At 50.7% G+C, this 22,455-nt stretch overlaps 8 protein-coding genes across 8 annotated transcripts; 2 read left to right on the top strand and 6 right to left on the bottom strand.

Moving 5' to 3' along the window:
• Positions 1 to 1,366: 1,366 nt before the first annotated feature.
• COCVIDRAFT_90157 (hypothetical protein) lies at positions 1,367 to 3,450 on the bottom strand (the record flags this gene model as incomplete). The annotated part of the gene is made up of 3 exons (XM_014704579.1): positions 1,367 to 2,911; positions 2,961 to 3,246; positions 3,293 to 3,450. 3 exons carry the CDS (start codon positions 3,448 to 3,450, stop codon positions 1,367 to 1,369), a joined length of 1,989 nt encoding a protein of 662 aa, XP_014560065.1.
• A 617-nt stretch (positions 3,451 to 4,067) lies between these two features.
• Positions 4,068 to 5,369, bottom strand: COCVIDRAFT_90196 (hypothetical protein; the record flags this gene model as incomplete). The annotated part of the gene is made up of 1 exon (XM_014704580.1): positions 4,068 to 5,369. The coding sequence occupies one exon, from the start codon at positions 5,367 to 5,369 to the stop codon at positions 4,068 to 4,070; it is 1,302 nt and encodes a 433-aa protein (XP_014560066.1).
• Positions 5,370 to 5,738: 369 nt separating this feature from the next.
• COCVIDRAFT_23730 (hypothetical protein) lies at positions 5,739 to 6,902 on the bottom strand (the record flags this gene model as incomplete). Its single annotated transcript, XM_014704526.1, has 5 exons — positions 5,739 to 5,818; positions 5,871 to 6,020; positions 6,074 to 6,496; positions 6,544 to 6,785; positions 6,841 to 6,902. 5 exons carry the CDS (start codon positions 6,900 to 6,902, stop codon positions 5,739 to 5,741), a joined length of 957 nt encoding a protein of 318 aa, XP_014560012.1.
• Positions 6,903 to 7,217: 315 nt separating this feature from the next.
• Positions 7,218 to 10,163, top strand: COCVIDRAFT_23731 (hypothetical protein; the record flags this gene model as incomplete). Its single annotated transcript, XM_014704527.1, has 2 exons — positions 7,218 to 7,234; positions 7,289 to 10,163. The coding sequence occupies 2 exons, from the start codon at positions 7,218 to 7,220 to the stop codon at positions 10,161 to 10,163; spliced, it is 2,892 nt and encodes a 963-aa protein (XP_014560013.1).
• A 134-nt stretch (positions 10,164 to 10,297) lies between these two features.
• COCVIDRAFT_90294 (hypothetical protein) lies at positions 10,298 to 11,965 on the bottom strand (the record flags this gene model as incomplete). Its single annotated transcript, XM_014704581.1, has 1 exon — positions 10,298 to 11,965. The coding sequence occupies one exon, from the start codon at positions 11,963 to 11,965 to the stop codon at positions 10,298 to 10,300; it is 1,668 nt and encodes a 555-aa protein (XP_014560067.1).
• A 2,375-nt stretch (positions 11,966 to 14,340) lies between these two features.
• On the top strand, positions 14,341 to 16,719 carry COCVIDRAFT_90226 (hypothetical protein; the record flags this gene model as incomplete). The annotated part of the gene is made up of 2 exons (XM_014704582.1): positions 14,341 to 14,547; positions 14,596 to 16,719. The coding sequence occupies 2 exons, from the start codon at positions 14,341 to 14,343 to the stop codon at positions 16,717 to 16,719; spliced, it is 2,331 nt and encodes a 776-aa protein (XP_014560068.1).
• Positions 16,720 to 17,916: 1,197 nt separating this feature from the next.
• On the bottom strand, positions 17,917 to 18,066 carry COCVIDRAFT_90407 (hypothetical protein; the record flags this gene model as incomplete). Its single annotated transcript, XM_014704583.1, has 1 exon — positions 17,917 to 18,066. A coding segment is annotated over one exon (150 nt), but the record flags the coding sequence as incomplete, so codon positions are not given.
• A 1,558-nt stretch (positions 18,067 to 19,624) lies between these two features.
• On the bottom strand, positions 19,625 to 21,159 carry COCVIDRAFT_23734 (hypothetical protein; the record flags this gene model as incomplete). The annotated part of the gene is made up of 3 exons (XM_014704528.1): positions 19,625 to 19,691; positions 19,769 to 19,945; positions 21,104 to 21,159. 3 exons carry the CDS (start codon positions 21,157 to 21,159, stop codon positions 19,625 to 19,627), a joined length of 300 nt encoding a protein of 99 aa, XP_014560014.1.
• Positions 21,160 to 22,455: the final 1,296 nt, after the last annotated feature.

Here is a 22,455-nt window from a genome sequence, read left to right on the forward strand (position 1 = left end):
TGTGTCGTCGCAAAGGCCTCGGAGTGTGGCGGGTGTGGGCTAGAGGGCTACGCCGTGTCAGTAAAGGGGGGGGGGGGGAAAGTCGAGTTCAGCACCACAACAGTGGAGTAAGGATGGACGTTGGGAAGTCGAACTTTAAGCGCAGTCCTCGCCTTATGGCGTCAGGGCCCAAGCGCAACTGTCCTCAGTTTCACACCACAATCTCACAAGCACATGACAACAGCAAGCACGTTGATCAAACATTAGCTGTTATTGCTTGCGCAATTCATGGCTCGTGCAACGCGACAAAATCATCCCATCACAGTAATTTTGGGGCCTCGCTTGCCTCAGAACTGTGTTGTGTTTCGCCGCTTGGTACTGATGCGATCCGCACTTCGATGACATACCGAGGTCCTGCCACACACAATGTTGCCAGGATCTCGCGTTTGCCCCGCGCCATGCCTGCAGACTGAAAAATCCGTCTCGCATTTCTACAAACATGGACACGTTTAGTCAGCCTCTATGCATAGCCAATGGATTCTGGAACACACTACGAGTTGCACAGCGCCAGAAAACTTTCGGCCTTTTGCAAAACTTGACTCATTGTCTATAATAGACGGTAAGATCGTGGTAAGCACTACGGGAATGCTAGTTCATTCCAACATGCAATCTACCATTTAAGAGCCGGACATGGTCACCCCGATTGTACAGTTTTGGGAACACCGCCGAGATAGTGGGGCACTCGCAACGTCTCTTCACCATATACACCGACTGCGGGCATCCAAGATGAATACTGGTATCTAGGTTAGGTGTTATGGGAGTTTGATTGATCAGATTTATGATGGGATTAGAATTGCAAACTGTCGGCATAACATCCGGATTGGGTATGCTTATCGGAAGCACCATGATATATATAATTCGTCGGAGGTGAACAAAGCTTTACAGTTGGTATACCGACTGCTTCTATTAGTACCGTGCTTGAAACCAACGGTACCCGACGAGACATGGAGGGCGCTTAAGGCTTGGCGATAAGCAGCGTCACGGTAAAGGCAGGAAGCAGTGAATCCTCTTCCCTCCCTCCACACTCCACATTCTGTACCACCACCTCGACATGGCGGATCTGAACCAGTTCAAACCAGCTAGCAATCAAGCCCGGAGAAGCGACACTTGAGCACTCAACAAAGCCTACAACCGGGGCAAGCGGATCATGTTAACAAGCCATAGTTAGAACGGCGGTCTAGCACCCACCATCTCATTCCATACAAAACCCCATAAGATATTCCTCCCTTCCCCCTTTTCCAATTTTCCCTTCCATTCTTCCCCTTTTGGACCGTGGTACAAAAAGAAAGAAAAAAAAAGGTCGTTACACACACAACCCCCTAAGCCCTTAGTCATCCTTCATATCGTCGTCATCGTCGTCGTCGTCATCATCTTCGTCCTCGCCAAATTCAACCCCATACTCGGCACACACGTCCCATCGGTCGCCCTTGGCACTCTTGCTTACATACTTTGTAAAGCGCAGTACGCCTCGGTCACGCAGCACGATAGCCATGTTGTTCCACGCCGCCGGCTGGCTGAACAAGATACCGTCGTCTTCGTCATCGCCAGCGGATTTGTAAATGGCGGGATCAGCCTTTGCTTTTCGGCGCTGGCCGGCACCGGTCGAGGTTGAGCCTTCAGAGGTTGTGGGCACGGCGTGTTCCGAGTCGTCTTCGCCGGCCATGTACATTTCGTAGCCGCCGACCTCCTTCTCCTCCTCCGATTTGGGCTGCTCGGCTGCTTTCTCCTTGTTGGCCTTGTTCTTCTTCTTCTTGCTCGACTTGCCTTTTTGCGAGGCTTCCTCCGAGGCAGCTTCTTCAGGCTCTTCATCTTCATCACCCCAGCCGCGCGAAGGTGTGATGCCGAGACAGACTTCGAGCTGTGGGTCTTCTTCCTCGTACGCGGTTGCCAGCGTGTAGTCTAGACCACGACGGAAACGGCGTGCAAAGATGTTACTCTTTGTTAGTGTGATACCTGTTACGAGCGAGATCCACTTCATAAAAGCGGGATGGGGGAAGAGGATGTCTACAAGGTCGTCGTATGGTGTCATGCCGTCGTTCTCAGGGTATGGAGTCGTTGGTATGGGTTGGACGGCCTTGCGGTAAAGGAAGCGGTGCTTGTGTGGTGGGCGTGCGACTCCAACTACCGACTCCTTGTGATGTGGGTTGGTGGGTAGGCTAGGCACCGCCTCGTGGTCCTTGGATTCGAGGTACTCTCGTAACCGTGCAGAGAACTTGTTTGACAGGAATTGCGCAAGCCGTAAAGACGACTCATCAGAAAACATCTTCGAAAGCTCCTCCACGGTGTCTGGAACGAGATAATTTGGGTTGATGAACTTGATGAGGAAGTCAATCTCGTCCTCTGTGAGCTCGTCGTCTTCCTGCTTCGCTTGTTCTTCCCAATATGGGTTCTCGACCCAATGTGATTGTGGCTCATCAAAGACGTCAGCCTTTCCTCCTTGGAGCTGAGCGAGCGAACTCTTCTCGGCTAGCTTTTCTTCAAGACCCTCCTCATAGCCCTCTTCTCCTTCTTGTGGAATGTGGAACCAACCACTGATGGCCATGCGGATGCGCCCACCGTCCTCTTCTATCTTCTCCTCTACGCCCCTCCTGTACACTTCCTCGACATCGTGGAAGCTCTCACCAGGTTGTACTGTGAAGAAGGAGAGTTGGTTCCATGCAGGCGGAATTGATAACGAAAAGTCCGGTTGCGGTACCTTGACCTTGTCACCATCTGGCGTCTCAAGATCCTCGGTTGGGTACAGTCGCAGTGCACCTCCCCACTCGGCCTTCCATTCAATGTCAGGATCAAGCAAGTATAGAATCCAGCTTACGCGACGGCTTCCAATGACATCGTCGTGGCATAGCAAATGACATCCTGGTGTGTAGACATTCTGTCGTTTGGTCAGCACCATATTCCAAACCCTGGCTTGCGCAACCTACCACAGCCATGTCTGTCTTGACCCCGCTCAAGGGCCCGGACCCTGTTATCGAAGATAGGTACTTGCGGAACGCAGATGAATAGAGCGAATCGCGGAGAGTGAGAAGCGACGGTAAGCGCTTGAGCGCCGAGTCATGAAGGCCGTCAAGATTGGCAAGATCACCAGATTGGTGAATCTTGTAAATGTCCGTCTCTTTAGGCGTAAAGTGGATGTGCTCGCGGATTTCGTTGCGGACATTGCGCAGGAGCGTGTCGTTGACCAGGTTTTGGATGACGGCGTGCTTGTAGCTGTGGATCTTGTCAGAAAGGACTGAGTGCAGGTTGCAGCATTCACGCGTACGGCTGCGACTGGGCGTATTCGCTGGCGTATGTCTCGCGCACTTTGCTGTCGAAGAGACCGTCGCGGAAGTTCTTATGCGCCTCATCGTCTGAGATGGCCCTCTTCTTCTTAGCCATGCCGTTGGCAGACGCCTCGTTCTTGCGCTTGCCCATTGTGACTGCAGCGGCGGGCTTCAAACGGGCAGCACGGGGCAATCAAGCTGTGGTGTTGAGGCAATGGAAAGAGGAAGCTCGTTGATGATAAATTTGGTCGGCATAAGCTTTTTGAGAATCGCCGATGCCTTGCCATCGCCCTCACACCACAGTCGGTCCACCTAACCCTGTCCGGCCACCGGGCGAAGATTGTTGCCCTGGGTGGATGCTTTCCCCTCAAGTTCACCGATGACGACTGCACCAGCCAAGCACCGGCCGGTGGCTGCAGGGCCGCCATGAAGGTTTCACGGCTGTGTTGTTGCGGAGAGCCAGGTGCTCCGGTTGGCTGGCACCTTGCTTCCGCCGACGGCAACCCATCGATAGCTCCCAACACACAAACTCTCGCTTCAATACGATATCTCTTCACTTCCTCACGGCCTGGATCTGCACACGCACGCAACGTGTTCCTCTGCATTGGCCACACAGGACACTGCTATCTACACCTAGTGGGTATATGAACATGATCGACGTCGCGTGATCGGATATGCGAACCGAGCTGCCAAGACGTGTGCGTATGTCTACTATGTGGCTGACCATTTCAAGACGTGCCTCTCCAAATTCGTCTACCGCAGCACATCTTACTCCTCATGGTCTGCCGAAAGCAGCTTAGCCATCTTCCCTTCTAGCATCTTGACGTCGTCCCCGACCGTCTTGATGTTGTTCACCATGGCTGTCTCTGCCCTTTTGATGTCCTTCTCCAAAATCTCAAGTTGCTGCTCCCACTTTTTGATTTCTAGTTCCTGCGCCGATTGCCGACGTTCAAGCTCAGTCAAGACCTCGTCAGCCTGCCAAGCACTCGTATGTACGAGTCGTAGTGTGCGCAGCCGCTCAAGGACTAGCGGTAGGATGGGCGATAGTTTGTCAATAGAAGGCAAAGTGCCATACAAGGCGTTGATCTTCGCTTCCTGGTCAGGGTATGTACCCGAGCTGTTATCGTTCGAGCCCGCACCAGCTTCTGCCGCCTCCTCGCGAACCTCCTTCAGGTGCTCTGCTTCGGCCGTAAGCTTCTTGACGTTTTGCGTGACTGTGTCCAGGTTGTTTGATGCAGCATCTCCAATTAGGCCCATAGTCTGTTCCAGCCGCGTTAGAGTCGCCGACACGGGGAAAGGCGTGTGATCGTTCAGCTCGGGCATTGTATTTCCGTTAAGGCCCAGACTGCCCTCGAGCTGCGTAATGCGCCTATCGAACTCGGCTGCCTGGTTCAACACAAATTCCAGTTGGCTTCTTTGTACCTGTGTGCCTGGTAGTGGCGGCTGGTTTGCAATGGCCTTGGTGAGTTTGGGGCTGGGATCAAAGGGCTTGTAGCTGTCGAACTTCTGCACTGTGCGATCAAGTATCGCCTGTGCGCCTCGGGCGCCACCTTTATGTGCAGCGTAAATTGTGTCGACCTTGCTCGCTATCATCTCCATCATCTCCTTGGGATCTTGCTCCTCAATCTTGGACTTGTCCCCGCTTTCAATCTTCTGCTCGTACTCATCTTCCAACGCGGCCAACTCTCGCTTGATCCTTAGTAGTTTTTGTGCAAAGCTTTCCTCCTCTTCGTCGCTGGCATCGCCTAATATCTCGCCCCGCCGCCGCTGGCGCCGTGTAGATGTGCGATAGGATTGGCCCTGCGCGGTGACATTGTCCGAAAAGTCAACCCCGCGGGCGTCTATTCGAGCAGGCTGAAAACGATTGCGGGCCTGATCTGGCTGCAGGCGTTGGTGACGGACTGCCGAGTAATCATTGTCGTCGTCGTCATCGCCGTAGTCTGATTCGGAAACAGCGGTGGAAGCTTGTACTGTAGACACGTCTTCGGTAAGTTCTGGCGTCTCGTAGATGTCAGGTGCTGTGTCAATGCCTGGGAGATTGTCGTATTTCGGCCTCGTCGCTTCAGACATTGTGAACTGGAGAGGCGGGGTTGACTAGTTGGCCGAACGTCAGGGTTTACGCCTATTGAGGGACGCGTTCGCTGAGACCGTCGCGACTTGTACACTAGGCCATAAATGGTTTAGTCGGGCATTGCTGGCTTCATTCAAGAGCACGGCTGGGCCAGGATCTTGTGTGACTTGGGGAATTGGCATTTTTGTGGGTTTGCATCATCAACATGTACATCACCAAGTCCTGCTTTTGTGGTGTAGTGCATTGTCTGACCATTTCAACTCATTCTCCGCAACTTTGTGCATGAGCATACCATGTATCAGGCAATCACGAACAAATTCTGGGTTGTATATGTCGTGTTACAATTGTAGTCTGCTTTCTCATCTGATCTATGCCTGAACCTTGAACGTACGACCGCTGGCCGTCTTGCGCTCCTTCTCTTCCGCCTCGGGACGAGCTCTGCGAAGAACTAGACAAGTCAGTAAACAAGCTTACAAAGAGCATATCTGTGGCAAGCATACCTTGGAGGAAGTCGGCAGTCCTCTTGCGCATTCTTGAGTGAATAAAAGCCTTGGAGGCCTTGATGTGGTAGTGGAAGTAGTCACGGAACGTCTGGATGTGTGAGATGACATCGGCTCGTCGTTGGTTTGTAAGATGGCGAGGGAAAAGCACTGTGCTGGTCAGCCATGCACAGTCATACACATTCTACTGCATCTCTACTCACCAAAGGTAATGTAGCCAATATCAGCAGAGCCGGATGTGTCGACTCCGGGAATGCCTTGTAGCTCAAGAGGTGGGTCGTTCCTGAACAGCACTTGGGGAGCGTTTTGAATAGCCCTTCGCCTGGCATCGACGAACTCTTGCAGGAAAACCTTTCCAAATATCCTATCCGTCTCTTCACGGAACACTGTTGAGAAAATAACAGTTACACGGTCATGACTGGCCTTGACGTATATGGCTTCCTCCTCTCGGTAGTGGATGGCGCGTACATCACCGCCCTCTGCCACACCTTGCGGCGCCGACTCGGATGTGTACTTGGAGGCCTCCTCTTGGAGCTGGTGAAATTCGTCGAAAGCCTGCTCGAAGGGTGCAGCCATGGCGTTTCGCTTGAGGAGGGCTACGCGGCGGACCAGGTCATCCTTGGCCTCTGCATACCGTCAGCGCTTTTCTTCGTCAACACACAATTATGCGCACCTTGGTCCTCTGGCAGATTCTCCAAATCTACTTGGACAGAGAAGTCATATCCAGATTCTGGCTCCACAATGAACGGCCCATACTCGCGCTCGAGGACAGCCTGTGCACCGTATTGGACGAGTTCCTTAAAGCATTTGATGTGCAGCGACACGAGGATCTTGGTCTTGGTCTCTGGGGTCGAGATGTGGAAGGTGACGCCGTCAAAGTCGGAGACGACCTGGTCAATGTTGGCGGGAGCTCCTCTGTGTGCTGTTAGCTACTTGGCGGCGGAGCGGGAGGCTGCGGGGCACGGCGAACCCATTGACGCGGTCCCTCAGCAGGGACTCAATGAGAACGTTCTGATAGTCGAGAAGAAGCATTGTGGGTGTTGTAGCTTCTCCGCAGGGTGAGGGAGGTGGTAATGTCGGGCGGGGAGCTCTCGAGTCGGGCGGTGATGCGGAGGACGGAGGTGTGCTGTGGTGATGCTGGAGGGTGGGCCTAGCGCCAGTCGTGGGGTCAGGCCCTTGTCTAAAAAGTTTCCAGAAATATGCGACCTTGCATCTCGACAGCCAACAGCCGCCCACAGTCGCACATGTTCTGCAAGAAGCGCAATGAGTTGGAGTCGTCACGCTTGAGCACCTTGAAATAATTTTTTTCTCACGTATAGTGAAATTGATTGACGACAAGAGCGCAACATGGTCAAATCCTACAGGTAATGCGCGCTGGCGGCGCAGCCCATGTAAAGCTTCTGCTGACCTTCACACAGCAAGTATGAGCAGACGGACGCTTTCGGCGTGGTCGCAACTGCTACCTCGAACATCGTTTGGACCCCAGAAGGCCTGACCCAGCCGGGCTCCAACAGGCCAGCTGGTGCCGGACGCGCATACGCCGCTGCGAACGAGGAGGTACTGTGCTGGGATATAAAGAAAAGCGAGCTTGTGAGCCGGTGGCGAGATAATTCATGCACTGAAGAAGTCACTGTCATTCGCCGAAGCGACGTGGACCCAGATGTCTTCGCCGTTGGTTACGCAGATGGCAGTATACGCATCTGGGATGCGCGAACGTCAACCGTCATCATCACCTTCAACGGCCACAAGTCCGCAGTCACCGTACTTGCTTTCGACCAGACCGGCGTCCGACTAGCAAGTGGTTCCAAAGATACAGACATTATTATATGGGATCTGGTTTCGGAAACAGGCTTGTTCAAGCTAAGAGGGCACAAAGGTCAGATTACCGGCTTGCACTTTATCCACCCCGAAGACTCGCCCCAAGAGGATGATGCCGAAGACGGAGATGTTGACATGGACCCGGACCAGGCGTTCTTGCTCTCTACTAGCAAAGATGCCTTGATCAAGATTTGGGACGTCACTACCCAGCACTGCATCGAAACACACATTGCGCAGACAAATGGAGAATGCTGGGCGTTGGGTGTTTCACCAGACGGCAGTGGGTGTATAACAGCAGGCAACGATGGAGAACTCAAGGTGTGGGCCATTGACCAAGCCGGTTTGCGAAAAGCCGGTTCAAAGATTGGCGAAGCGACAGACCTCGAGTACCTCACCCCACGAGGCATACTATACCGACAGGGCAAGGACAGAACACAGGGTATCTCGTTCTATTCAAAGGCCAACTACATCGCGGTGCATGGTGCAGAAAAGGCTGTTGAGATCTGGCGCATAAAGACCCCAGAAGAGGTCAGGAAGAGCTTGATCAGGAAAAGAAAGAGAAGGAAGGAAAAGGCGAAAAATGAAACAAAGGGAGACGCGCAGGAAGAGGCGGAGGCAGACGAAAAGGTCAATGTGGCGGATGCTGAGATTGGCGAAGTATTTGTGCCATATGTGACCGTACGAACGGCTGGAAAGGTGAGGTCGGTTGCTTGGATGCATATCAAAGGATCGAAGAAGTTGCAGCTTCTTGTCGGCACCAACAACAACCTCATCGACGTTTACGAGATTCCGCAAAAGAGCAAGTCGAAGAGCGAGGAAGCCCCCGACTATTCTCGGACATTGGCCGTTGAACTCTCCGGGCATAGGAACGACGTGCGCGCGCTCGCACTCAGCTCGGACGACCGCATGCTAGCATCTGCGTCGAGCGGAGGCCTGAAGATCTGGAACGTCAAGACGCAGAATTGTTTGCGCACATTGGAGTGCGGATATGCACTGTGTTGTGCATTCCTTCCAGGAGACAAGATTGTTGTCGTAGGAACGAAAGATGGCGATATTGAACTGTATGACATCGCAGCATCGACATTACTCGACAAAATTTCTGCCCACGAAGGAGCCGTGTGGACAATGCAAGTGCATCCCGATGGCAAATCGCTCATTACAGGCAGTGCAGACAAATCGGTCAAGTTCTGGAATTTCGACATTATCCAGGAGGAGATACCAGGAACCAAACGTACAATGCCTCGTCTCAAGCTTATCCAGTCCCGTGTTCTCAAGGTCAATGACGACGTTCTAAGCGTACATGTATCGCCCGATTCACGATTACTAGCCGTCGCAACCCTCGACAATACTGTCAAAGTCTTCTTTGTAGATTCGCTAAAGCTCTTCCTCAACCTCTATGGCCACAAACTGCCCGTCCTCAACATGTCCATCTCCAGCGATAGTAAACTCATCGCCACTTGTTCCGCTGACAAGAATGTGCGTATATGGGGTCTGGACTTTGGAGATTGCCACAAAGCATTATTTGGCCACGAAGACAGCATCATGCAGATCTCTTTCATCCCGCATCCTGTCGATGGTGATGAGCGCCACCTCCTGTTTAGCGCCAGTAAAGACAGGACGATCAAGAGCTGGGACGGTGACAAGTTCCAGCAGATTCAGAAGTTCAAGGGCCACCACGGTGAGATCTGGGCCATGACCGTGGCGCGGACCGGTGACTTTATCGTCACAGCCAGCCACGACAAGAGCATACGTATCTGGACAAAATCAGATGAGCCCATTTTCCTCGAGGAAGAGAGAGAAAGGGAATTGGAAGAAATGTACGAAAAGACACTGGCAACAAATCTAGAAGATGAGGAAGATCCCAACGGTGAACGCGCTGAAGCCGTCGACGCCAGCAAACAAACCATTACCACTCTCACGGCCGGTGAACGTATCCAAGAAGCCCTGGATCTGGGCATGGTAGACCTGGAGGTTGTTCGTGACTGGGAGGTTCAGAAGAAGTCCAACCCCAAGATTGCACCACCGCAGCGCGATCCGCTCTTCCTGGCTCTCGGTAACATATCAGCCGAACGCCATGTCCTCAACACTCTTGCCAAGATTCCCGCAGCACAACTCCATGACGCACTCCTTGTCCTGCCCTTTTCTTCCCTGCCTGCTCTCTTTACCTTTCTCGCTATCTGGGTGCGCAAGCAATGGAACATTACCCTGACGTGCCGGGTTCTCTTTTTCATGCTAAAGACGCATCAAAAGCAAATTGTTGCAAGCAGAGAGTTGAAGACTGTAATTGAAGGTATGCGCAACGACCTCAGGAGTACGTTGATGGGTAACAAGGACCTGATTGGGTTCAATGTTGCAGCCATGAGATTTGTGGGCGAGAGAGTGGATGAGGCACAGTTGGTCAGATGGGAAGATGTGGATAAGCTGGAGGAAGAGAAGAAGAACAGGAAGAAGCGAGCATTTGTCGATGTAGCATAGAGTTCTCTTCAAAGCATGAGCTAAAGCAGCGTATTGGTCTGGGTCAAAAATTATTGTACTATTGATTGAACTATAGCATGTTGATGAAATTATACGCCAGTTATCTACCAACACAATTCATAGCATTACGTTGACTATAGTTTCGACTCGATAAGTTCTTCTTCCTCTTGCCGTATACCCTGCCACACGTCGGCAACGTGCCACAGCTTGGTCAGTCCAATATCTTCTAATATTGCACCTCTTCCATTACGATAGATGGCATCGTAACGATCTTCGTCAACTTCTGTTACTCCATTACCATCAAACACTACGACCTTACCCTCCTTGGCCCATCCCTCACCATTGGCCCATCTAATAAAATGGTCCTGCATTGCCCGCGCAACCCTTTTGTTGTGCTCGTCTAGATGCTCTTCAAAGTTATTAAGAAGGTACGCGACATCGAGTTCGTGAGAAGATAGGCCCTTGAACGGACCGTCAATAGGATTAGGAACATGGAAATGATACCGTGAAGCGCGTCTTGGTGGGGAAGCAGCTTTCCAGCCTCGATATGCTGACAGTGCTGCCAAGTGGAAGCGCAGGTCGCCGACCAGCTCGAGTAGTCGTTCTGCCTCTTGTTTCTTTGGCAACGGTCTTTTCAGATTGTACACGGCTAGAAGACTCTGCGTCTCAGATGCCGTGAGGTATTTTGAACATGCCTGTTTGAGTCGACCCAACGCATCAGGGGGGTCGAGAATCCTGCCCTTGAGAACAGTGCCATCATGCGCCGTGTCTCCTACCACAATCTCCTTGCACCAAGAAGGCTTGTGCACCTCGCTCTTCCCGTCCATGACCGACTCGATTGTCACTCGGGAGGTGAAAAACTCATTATCAACGGCCATAGTCCATTGTTGTACCACTGGCATCTTCTGGGCCAGCTCTTCCGCATCTGTCTCGAGCAGTGCCCTCCTTCTGCTCTCGGCATCCCCTCTTTCCAATTTCAGATGCGAGGACTGATCTTCCAGCATCTTCTGCTGCCACCACCTATTCCGCCACTTCCTCACCGTTACCTCACCACTCATCAGCGCCACTCTCTCAAACAACCCCTCGTCTCCCACATTAGCACAAAGCAGCGTCGAAAGCGATATCCCACCTGCCGACTCTCCCACCGCAGTAACATTACTCGGATCGCCCCCAAACCCCGCAATGTGTCGTTTGATCCACCGAAACGCTTGCAGTTGGTCTTTGAATCCGATGTTCCCCCGCGACCCAATCTCTTCGCCCGCGAGGAAACCAAACATGTTAACGCGATAGGTTATCCCAACCCCAATCACGGGCTTTCTAATCTCCACGCTACGCTCCACGAACCGCTGCATCTGATACTGCGGCCAATTATTCGATCCCATACTCAGCCCGCCGCCGTGAACCCATACAAAGACTGGGAGTAGGTGCCTGCGCCCTGGCGTTGTAGGAGCATTGCCAAGACCTGGTTTTGGCATTGTGACATTCAAGTTTAGACATTCGAATTCGTCCATTCTCTCTGTGGGGCCTTGGCCCTGGGCATAACTGAGTTTCGCGCTGCCGATCAGCGTTAGATCCCATGCTTGGGCTGCGCGGTGTTGGGGACATGAGGGGCCGAAGCGAGTATTGTCTACCACGCCGTCTGCTCCTGCCTTCAGCGGCTCATCGTTTAATATGGAATCCTGGTAGCGGGCTGGTATGCGTGCATATTTTAAGTTGAAAAATTCCAGTGTTGACGAGTTGAGTTTGCCGCGGAAGGCTTGTTTCAAAGTGGGATGGTAGAGTTGGTCTGGTGGTGAGCACATGGCTTTGCGGTGTTGATTGTGTGATTTTGTAAAGCTTCGGAGAGCTGGGTTGCATTCATGCAGGCATTTTTCATGTTGTGATACATATATTCACTTTGGCATTACTTTCCCCGGAGTCCTGAATGGAGATGTGGAGAAGATGTGGGGAGACGTGGGGCTTGGACCTCGGCAATGGTAAAGAGGCCGTTGAAATTATTGCGAATACATAGCTATCTACGCGCGATTCTCCTGGGAGTCTGATAGAAGAGGATGTGTACTTTGACAGTGTTGTGGTGGAGCCTACGTAGTCGACATGCTAGAGGATCTACATAAAACGTCGATCGAGCATGTCACTTTACTCCAAGCTTAACTATAGCCTCAAGAGTCAAATCAACATGACCAAAGACACCCCTTTTGGCTGAAAACACAACAATCATGATGTTGGGACTCTGTGGTTTGGGTAGTTTGTGGGCCGCTTCAGGTTACTTTAGTGCTGCGGATGGACAGCTTGAGAGAAGCCTACTAGTATTTCCTTCATCCTGGCACTCTATAACATGAGATCTGCAGAATCAGGCTGCCAATACAGTGCCAAGGGGGCAGTTCAATAGTCGGCCTTTCATGTTCATCAGGCTGAGCATGCATTCTGCCTGTAAGACAAGATCAAATGGGCAAAGCGCATACTATCGTAGGATGAATGCACGCTCTTCGCTCTTGATGAGCTGTAGGATTGTGAGACACCCTCAAAGTAGCAGAATCCCGCTCATACAGGAATGTCTTACAGTAAAAATGGAAGACTGCGAAAGGGAGAACTGATTGAACTGCCGCGTTGATCCACTCAGACCTAACAAGCTGTGAAAGCGATTAGTAGGTACGGGGGAGCATTTGCTTTTAGCAGGATTCAAAGACCGCATGAGTGTACAGCAATCCTGTCATCAACATGTAGTAGGTACAGGATAACCGTAAGATTTTGCCTAGCTAGGCAGCTCCCAAGACGGCACTCGATACTCTGTGTGACAAGAACTATGCCGAAATACCGAAATAAGGATTAAGGCACTCTGCAGTCCGCGGAGCCTCTAGAGAACGCGGGTAGATGTGGATCTGTCGTCGGGTAGATCATATATATCGCCAAACGAGTACGAGCGCTTCTATATCCAACAATAGAAAGTACTAATCATTAAACATGTAATATATACAGTCAGTATTAGAACTCTGTAGTTTAGGTAGTTTATAGATAGCCAGTGGAAGTAGGGGCAGTGGAGTAGATGGGGAGATTTTCTTGGGAAGACATCGGATGGGTTAAACCCTTCGTAATACCGTCATATTACGTCTCAATCTCTTTAATAAGTATAGCTTAAGGCTAAGTATCCTCTTATTACGACAAAGTAGTCATTGCTTAAGGTAGGCACATAATATATTAAAACCATCTATTCGATAATATGTCACGTAATCCGAAGTTTTACCATCGCCCCCCTTCCTCTACTTCCGCTGGCTACCTAGTAGACTGCCTTCGGGTACTTTAATACTACGGAATATACTAAGGCCCGTCACGTGATCTTGGGATCGAGTTCAAAAAATACTGCAAAAACATACGACAGCGGGGATTCGCTAGTGGTCTCCCACCTAACTACTAATCCGCCGGTCGAAAGTTTATCGTGTGGAGAACGGACGGGATCCAGAGGGATTTTTTCGCCTATGGTCGTATGTGCCATAAAAATTAGGATAGGTTTACTATATCCCTACAAAATTCATTTTTGCGGACTTGTACTAACAAGTGAGAAATAGGCGACATCACGTTGGCTCTCTTGAACATTGAATTACCTCCTCACTTGCGCTTACTGGAGAAGTTGTAAATAAAAAACAATAAACTAGTATTGCCTCGATTCGACTTCACCAAAAGTATTCGTTGTTTAAGGACGTGGGTATGGAGGTTCCTCGCCATTACATACAATAGGGAATAGACGTAAAGTGGCAAGCGTGCATGACGCTCACGTGTCCACGCGTTTATCTTGGCGCGCCTTGAACCGATGCGCTCGCCACTCAGCTACTGGGGCAAACCCACAGCATAGACCAAACAGCATTGCAGCGACGCTCGGTTATGTGGAACAGCCATTCTCATGTTCAGGAATCCTCGAGAGAACCGCACGCTGTCCGAGTCGTCGAAATTGAGCCCCTCAACTGGACGGCCCCCCTCGCCGCCCCGCTCTTCGTCAAGCAACGCAGCCATGGCCACTAAAACCGCGACAAAGAAAGCAACGCCCAAGCCGAGCACAAATACGCCCCCGCCAAAGAAGAATGTCATTCAGACTACGCTCACGCCTGCTGATTTTGCCAAGAAGTCGACTTCTGCGAGCAATGGCAAGAAGCAGAAGCCAGCAGGGACGCCCAATGGCAACATTATGACGTTCTTCAAGAAGGCCGAAGAGATCAACAACCGCATATTCCTACAGGAAAGAGGCTCAAATCCAACTGTTGCGCTCGAAAACGATGAGGAGGATGTTGGCTGGAGCGACGAGAAGAACAATGGCGTCATGGACTCGGGCAGCGAGGATCGGTATAATGAGAATGGTGGCAGCATCAAGCGGCGCAAAGTCAGTGAAGAACCAGTAGCCCCACCTCCAGCCTGTTCGTCGCCCCCACCGGCGGATGCTGAGAGCAACGCTCTGGATGCTCTTGCAGTTCATGCACCCAAACAAGCGTCGAAGCCGCGTCAGAGATCAGGTCCCTTTGTAGACGATTCGGAGTCCGAAGACGAAGCGGAGATGCCTGCTACAAGTCCAGGTATGGCTATGCGAAGAAATAGTGCAAAGTCACCAATTGCTAAAGAGACCGAGGATCCGATACCCATGGAAAGCATTGAACCTTCAATAGCCCGCACCCCCTCACCTAAGCCAGAACCCACAATTATCCCCGATGATGAGGAATACGAGGACTACGAAGGTCTTGAGGATGACGATTTGCTTGAGGGTGAAGAATACGATGAAAGGCGTTGGATGAAGGAACAACAGAGGCTGGAGATGGAGGGCGATACAGACGACTCTGAGGCGCCCTTCCTGTTCCCCGAAAATGATGCACTGGATATCAAACAGGAAACGGAAGAAAACGATACCAATGTACCTTCATGTCCAATATGCGGTAATAGTCTCCCTGGACTGTCAGAACAAGATGTGTCTGTTCACGTCAACGCGTGCCTGGACGGCAAGCCACTTCCGCTCCCCACAGCGAAGATAGAACAGGAAAGCAAACCAACCGCTGCCAGTAGTGTAAAGATGTTCAAGCGACCAGAGCGACCAGCGAAACCCGGCCAAGCAAACCCATTTCAGCTTGCGAAGCCCAACACTCAGCCAAGCTCTGCGTTTTCAAAGCTCATGGCTGGCCATGCCGAAGATGCAGCATGGGCAAGTGCGGCAGCTGAGAATAACAAGTCGCGAGGCAAGCCAGCCTACCAGCGCACCTGTCCATTCTACAAGATCATGCCGGGCTTTTTTATTGCCGTCGATGCTTTTCGCTATGGTGCTGTCAAGGGCCAAAACGCTTATTTTCTCAGCCACTTTCACAGTGATCACTACGTTGGACTTAGTGCATCTTGGAAGCACGGCCCCATTTATTGCAGTAAAGTTACAGGCAATCTAGTCCGACAGCAACTTCGGGTTGACCCGAAATGGGTGGTCGACCTAGATTTTGAGGTGAAGACCGAAGTGCCAGGGACTGGAGGCGTTTTCGTGACGATGATATCAGCAAACCACTGTCCAGGTAGCTCTCTTTTCCTGTTTGAAAAGGAAGTCGGCAAAGGGAACAACCAAAAGCTGCAAAGAGTCCTACACTGCGGAGACTTCCGCGCTTGCCAAGCACATGTCGAGCATCCACTACTTCGACCAGACGTACTAGACGCTGTCAGTGGAAAGAGCAGACAGCAAAAGCTCGACGCATGCTACCTTGACACCACCTACCTCAACCCAAAGTACGCCTTCCCACCACAACAGCAGGTCATTCAGGCTTGCGCAGACATGTGCGTTAGCCTCAGCAAGACTCGTGCCGATGAGTCGGACGGATGGGAGAAGATGAAGCGAAAACGGGCCGGGCAAGGTATGGTCAACTTTGTACAAAAGGACTCTAATCCGGAGAACCCATCGGAGCCGAAGAGTCCTGAGCGGGGTCGCCTTCTTGTCGTGGTAGGCACATACAGCATTGGCAAGGAACGCATATGCACGGGCATCGCCAAAGCTTTGAAAAGCAAGATATACGCCCCCGCCAACAAGCAACGCATCTGCAAGGCCCTTGAAGACCCTGAGCTAGATGCGCTGCTGACTACCGATCCTCGTGCTGCTCAGGTGCATATGACACCACTTTTTGAGATTCGAGCAGAGACGTTGGATGACTATCTACGTAGTTACGCTGATACCTTTTCACGTGTTATTGGTTTTCGACCATCTGGCTGGAACTATCGTCCACCTCAAGGTCGCTTCACTGAATCGCCTCAAGTGCAAACCGTCCTACATTCGGATAACTGGAAAAGCACATTTGCCATGAAAGATCTAAAGCCGCAAGCGGGTAGCGGGAGCCGGGCGAGTTGCTTTGGAGTACCCTACAGTGAGCACAGCAGCTTCAGGGAGCTGACCATGTTCTGTTGTGCACTGAATATCGACAAGATAATACCAACAGTCAATGTGGGAAACGCGAGCAGCAGGGAGAAGATGAAGGTGTGGTGTGAGAGGTGGGCTGCTGATAAGAAGAAGAATGGTCTATTCAAGTTGGGTGAGAATGGCGAGGGATGGTAGACTTGGGTTGCTGGTATTTTTCCAAGTAGGGCAGATCTGTAGTCAAGCCCGGGAATCTGAATCTTGCCTGCATTTGCAGATCGCACCACACCAATGTCTTGATCACGTTTGAGGGTTTACATGGTGGTACACGTTGATTTCCTACCATGTGCATAGCATTGCCACCATGATCCATGTTCGTGCGGTCATGACTTTCGATACACGATACCAAGACCTGCATGTTTACGTATCCCGCATCCGCCACACAATACTAGCAGCAAATCGATCTTACGACACCGTATGCTCCACGAAAGCTTTCTTGCGTATGCGTAGACCAACCATCCACATGGCTCATGTCGGTAATGCATACAAAGTTTCGGTACTACAACAGCTGCAAATCGGACCTTTTTACGTATTCCCTTCCCCCCCAAACCCTCCAAACCCCTCCCATCTGTTTGATAGGACGAAACCCGAAAATAGCAATTCAGTAGATCCATAGCAACCCACTCAAAGTTTGACACTGTTTGACAGTCTGCCAAAAACCTCGCAACCGACATGGCCCGAGCGCTATTGCAATGACCCTTGTGTTTCAACACGATTTAGTAGTGCCTGTTTTGGACATGGCCTTGTTGAACAAAACAACAACAGATGGAATGAAGACGCCGAGAACAAGACAATTGGAACAAGACCAATCAAACCTCGCCAGCTTTACACACTGATTATGTCGCGGCCCTGCGGGCTGAGAGCAGTGCAGCAAAAGAAAAGGCTGACGCGTCTTTGCAGTAAGAGGCTGAACGCCCCTTCAAGTGCGTGACAGTGGGGCACACACACACACAGATATCCACCCCAAGGATTGTCCCTCCCCGTTTGAAGAATGCGCGAGTCAGTATATCAATAACTTTTTGGGGCGGCTACCCGTCCCTATATGTTATTATTTCCCGATTGACAATAATATTCAATTGTTCCATCGTTCCTCTTTGGGTCTTGTTCGCTGGGTCAGGGGGTGATCCGTCGTCTTTCTCACTGGCTGCTGACTAGTTAGTCTAGACACATTCAAACGTCAAACTGCAGCGGGCAGTCTCGTATCTAAAAAAAGAAACATAGTTAGCAAGGTCAGACTGGCAAACCTGGGGTCTGTAGTAGTGGTAGTGGTGGGTGTTCGGATGGGATACGGAGCTGAACGCCTTTTGTTTTTTCTACTTTTTTACTTTTCTTCTTTCATGTAAGGGCCAGTTCCTTACTTTGCTGCAACCTCTTCTTTTTGTTCTTTGTAAGATTCCCGCTTTGGTGACTATGACGAAGCCTAGACGCGATGACCTTTTCTTGCTCTTCTTTCGCGTAATGTACCTTTCTATTTTCACGGGGTATACCTGCTTTACCATTTTGGGGTTTGGGGCTATCGGAGCGCCGATCGGGATGGTGGCGACAGTCGTGGTAGCCGTGGGGTCGGAGATTGCGTTTGTGCTTGCGAAGAGGGATGAGGCGGAGATGATGATGCAAGAGCGGTATACCGTTTGAGGGTGAGATGAATTGTTGGAAGTTGAGAAAATAAAGAGGGATGCGTGAGTAGAGGAAAGATGTGTCGTACAGAAGAGGGGGTGATACGGGATTCCGATTACGGCAGTCGTTGATGTGAGGGCGAGGACTGCGTTCCTTCCCTGGGACTGTAACGCTGCGACTATGGCCAACGTCATGACTACGATACTATCTCGACCATCATTCCGAACGGCTCGCTTGGATTTAGTGTAGCCCCCCTGCAGAGGGATACCACGAAGACCTAGGCTGGAATCATCAACACTGAGTGCGTCTGGGAGAGTAACAAGCCGTGTCGATTCACCGCTCCTACCAACGACATCAACATACACGCCGTCAATCAAGGAAGTGACCAAGGACCACGAACCGAACTCGAACGACACACCCCCATCTCCGTACTTCCGCCCGGCTTGCGAACACAGCCTACGAATTCCCCATCGTTACGCCATCACATATAGAAAGGAGCATATGATACTTTCTCAGTTGCTTCCCATGCATCGATGCGCAGATACACCAATCTAAGCACACGCCAGGACCACATGCGCTCTAGAGGAACAAACACAAGCAAGCAAGCGACCTTGTTGCAACAAAAAGAAGATTTGATAATGGATAATAGATAGCTTACAGTGCTCCTGCACTGAGCTTGCGAAAGAGAGAGGATACAAGAGAAGAGAGAAGGGGAGAAGGGGGGGAGCAAGTATACATCTTAAACGGCAAAGAGGAGGGGGAGGGGTGGATTGGACCCCCGTTACACATTACCAGCACTGGCGTAGTTTCAATGTTTAGTTCATAATATTTTACGAAGGGTGGTTCTCACGCGGAGTAACTTAGTGGTAAAACCTCTAAAATCTGTTTTGGTCATGAATATAAATGCAAAGAAGTCCCAGTCTGAAGCCAAGCACCTGGTAGCGGGTAGTGGAAAATTGACCATCTGCCTCCTTTATGACCAAGGACCGGGGGTCATGGGATATGCATGCACATATACCAACTCCAGAGAGTTATTAGTGTTAGGAGACAAACATACCAACCAACACCAACCATCCGAATCACAATACCAAGAAATCTCAAGATCTCGTCCTTCCCTACTCCTTATAAAATCCTCAGCCTTCTTCTTTCCCTTCTCGGCCATGTCATGGGGAGTCCAAAAGAAGTCTTTGATATGATGTCAGTGCCCGATCAAATAATCATCGATGGAAATATGCTTGATATTTGGAAATATCTCATGGAACTTCTTGCAATACCCTAATTTATACACTTTATATAGTCGTAGGGCACTTCGATTGAAGTGATAAGGCGGAGTTTCTCGGGTGTGCTGTGACTGACAAAGGAAGCAAGGGTGAACCTGAGGTTTAAGCTGATTGTGTTGAGTGAATATACCATGTTTGACGTTTCTTCATATATCTGGCGACTCGCGCTGAGAAGACGCTTCCCCAAAGAAACCGGAGTGAGTTTGTTGTTTTCTGTGGAACGTACATATTCTCTTATGGACCCCCCGGGTTGCTCATATATCGACATGAAATGGTTGCTCAGTACATACTGCCAGATCATGTTGCGTATTTCGCCTGGAAGGCGGAGAAGCGGCGACTCAACCGCGTTGCGTTTGGAGATCTGCGTCAAATCCGAGTCCTCACCGATTTCGGTCTTGGGCAGCTTCTTTCTGAGCTTCAGAGTAGAACTGAAGGGCTTCGGAGTCTTGCGTCGCCGCTTGATAACTCTAACGCATCAGTCAGCAATTCTGTAATCGCCAATCAATAGGGAAAGAGCACAGTACTTTGGTCGATCCATATTCCGACTTGTCGTGTCAATGTTCGTGACAAGGAGCTTGACCCAAGAGCCGCAAGGGCAGGAGAGTCTTTTATATGACAGTGCACTGTAAGTGAGAGATAATCAAGTGTGTGCGACCAGTGAGTGAGTCAGGGTGAGAGGGCTGTAGCCTTAGTATCCGGTTTACTCTCATTGGCCGCGCTAATGAGAAAGTAAAAGTAAACCCGTTCAATTGATGTGTGATTGATTGGACATCCAGCATGAGAGAGCAAACGTGCGGAACATTGCGGTAGAATGAATTAATAAAAGGAGCCGGTAAACAAGAGAGGAACAGCTACTCGCGCGAGAGTTCAACAGCTACCCACTGACGTCAGAAACGAATTGGGAAAAAGGATTCACCGGAGCAAACCGTGAATTTGTATTATATAGGAGAAAAGCGTAGAAAACAAGTACAAAGGTATCTTTCCCCCCAGAACAAAGTAATGTGTATCTTTGAATGATGAAACAAAAAAAAGCAAATGAAGACACCACATCACCTTGGGGATGCGTCCAGAATCCTCAAAAGCCATAATTCAGACTTGATGACCTTCCCATGGCACCAATCGATTGAAACCCGTTCATTCCTCTAATCTCATCGCACACTGCATCGAGACGTCATCTAGCAGCAATCTGCGCAACACTCGCAGCATTCAAGACAGCATTCGCAGCTCTCCTCGCACAGGAAACAACAGCACAGGGTGGCCAAGCTATTCTCCAAGTTAGCGTTTGAAGTGGGAATGGTAATTTGAATTCTTTTATCTTCGTCGTTCTCTCGAAGAGTGTACACGCAAAATGAACAAAAGAAAGAGGAGCAACATACCAAGCAGCCAGGCATCCCCTGTCCTTCTTCTCTTTCTGAGGTGGTGGGGCCTGGCCCTGCGGAGGTCCGTACATCATTTGTTGTGGAGGTGGAGGGCCGTAGTTGGCACCTTGGGGAGGGCCATAGCTATTTTGAAGAAAAAAAAAAGTCAGTTTCTTTGCTCTTGCGGATTATTTCTCTCTTCCAACAACACTTGCTAAAAGGGATTCCCCAAATAACAAGCGCGGCGAGAAGCAGGGTGAAACGTACCTTTGCTGGGGGTACTGAGGAGCGCCTTGGCCTTGATAGTATCCTTGGTTGGACATTGTTGCGTCGTGCGTCTGGAGATGAAAATGGGATAGTTTCTTAGACTCTCAAAGCTCGCTCGTGTCGAGTTTTGTTTGTGGATGTGTGTAGAGCGCTCGTATCAAGTAGGAGCGACAAAAGGGACAATCCCGAGGTTTCCGCGACGGCTTATTGTATGCTTACGGGAGCAGCAGCGTTTTGATCGCTACGAGGGTCGCGCAGAGGAAAAAAAAGCTGATGGGTAAGAGTTGCTAGCAATTGATGATTGCGCCGAGTTTTATTTTGGTGAGATTGTTGGGTTGGAAGTGGGGATAGACAAGACAGAGAGAGGAAGAGTGGGTGAGGAAAGAAGAAGGAAAGGAGGAAAGAAGATTATAGCTAAGAAGCCGCCGGGCCCGGAAGAGGGGAAAGCTAATGCTTACCACAACATGGCCTAGCCACTATAATCCCCATCCATCTCACGCGCACGCAGCACAGCGGCGCTGCGACGCATCATTCGGCCGTTGGGGCATAAGCCACATGCTATGTGCGCTTCTATTGGCGCAAAACTGGCCGAGACTCGTCATCGCCACAAGCTCCACCCATGCTTCAATCATCTGTCACTGTGCGCCTTTTTGCTCATTGGGCCGACACAGCAATACGCGACTGCGCTGCGCCTCTTCATCTGTGTTTGAGGCTTGTGGCTACGTCGTACATACGTGGTAGTATTAAACACATACATGTGGTCTTGCAGCAGTACCAGAAGATGCCTCTTCCCTTGCGAAGCCTGACCAAAACCAACAAGAGAGATGCGCGCTCGAGGTCTGAGCCACGCGACCCCCTTATATGTGAATTTGCTATGCACCCCGTACATGTCATGTCGGTAGGAAGAAACCGCGTGAGATGCCGTGACATGGGCTGTCGGGGGATACGCTAAACTAAGCTTTACTTGGCAAAGGCTTGGTGCCAAAGTCTCATCCCAGTCTCGCCTGCGCCCCGCCTCGTCCCTGACAACAGCTCTAATCTGAACGATACTGGGCTGCACAGGGCTTAGCTGCAATCTCTCAGTGTACATGTCCCTTGCATCTCTCCTTTCCCCAGTCGTCACGGCAGAACGCGTTTAGCTGGAGCTCTTGTCAACCTTTGTAATTTCCATTATCCATCCTAGCTGTACATTTTCCCACGATTTCCCTTTGCTCACCCACCATCCCATGCGCCACTCCTCTTCCACCCGCATCCTCAATCAATTGCCCAGATGCGTTCAGAGAACTTTAACAATTACTTCCCAAGGAGGCACGGACATGCTAGTATGCGCTATGTAAAGAAATAAAAAAGTA

This window comes from Bipolaris victoriae (genome assembly GCF_000527765.1).
Source record: "Bipolaris victoriae FI3 unplaced genomic scaffold scaffold_14, whole genome shotgun sequence".
Taxonomy (NCBI): domain Eukaryota; kingdom Fungi; phylum Ascomycota; class Dothideomycetes; order Pleosporales; family Pleosporaceae; genus Bipolaris; species Bipolaris victoriae.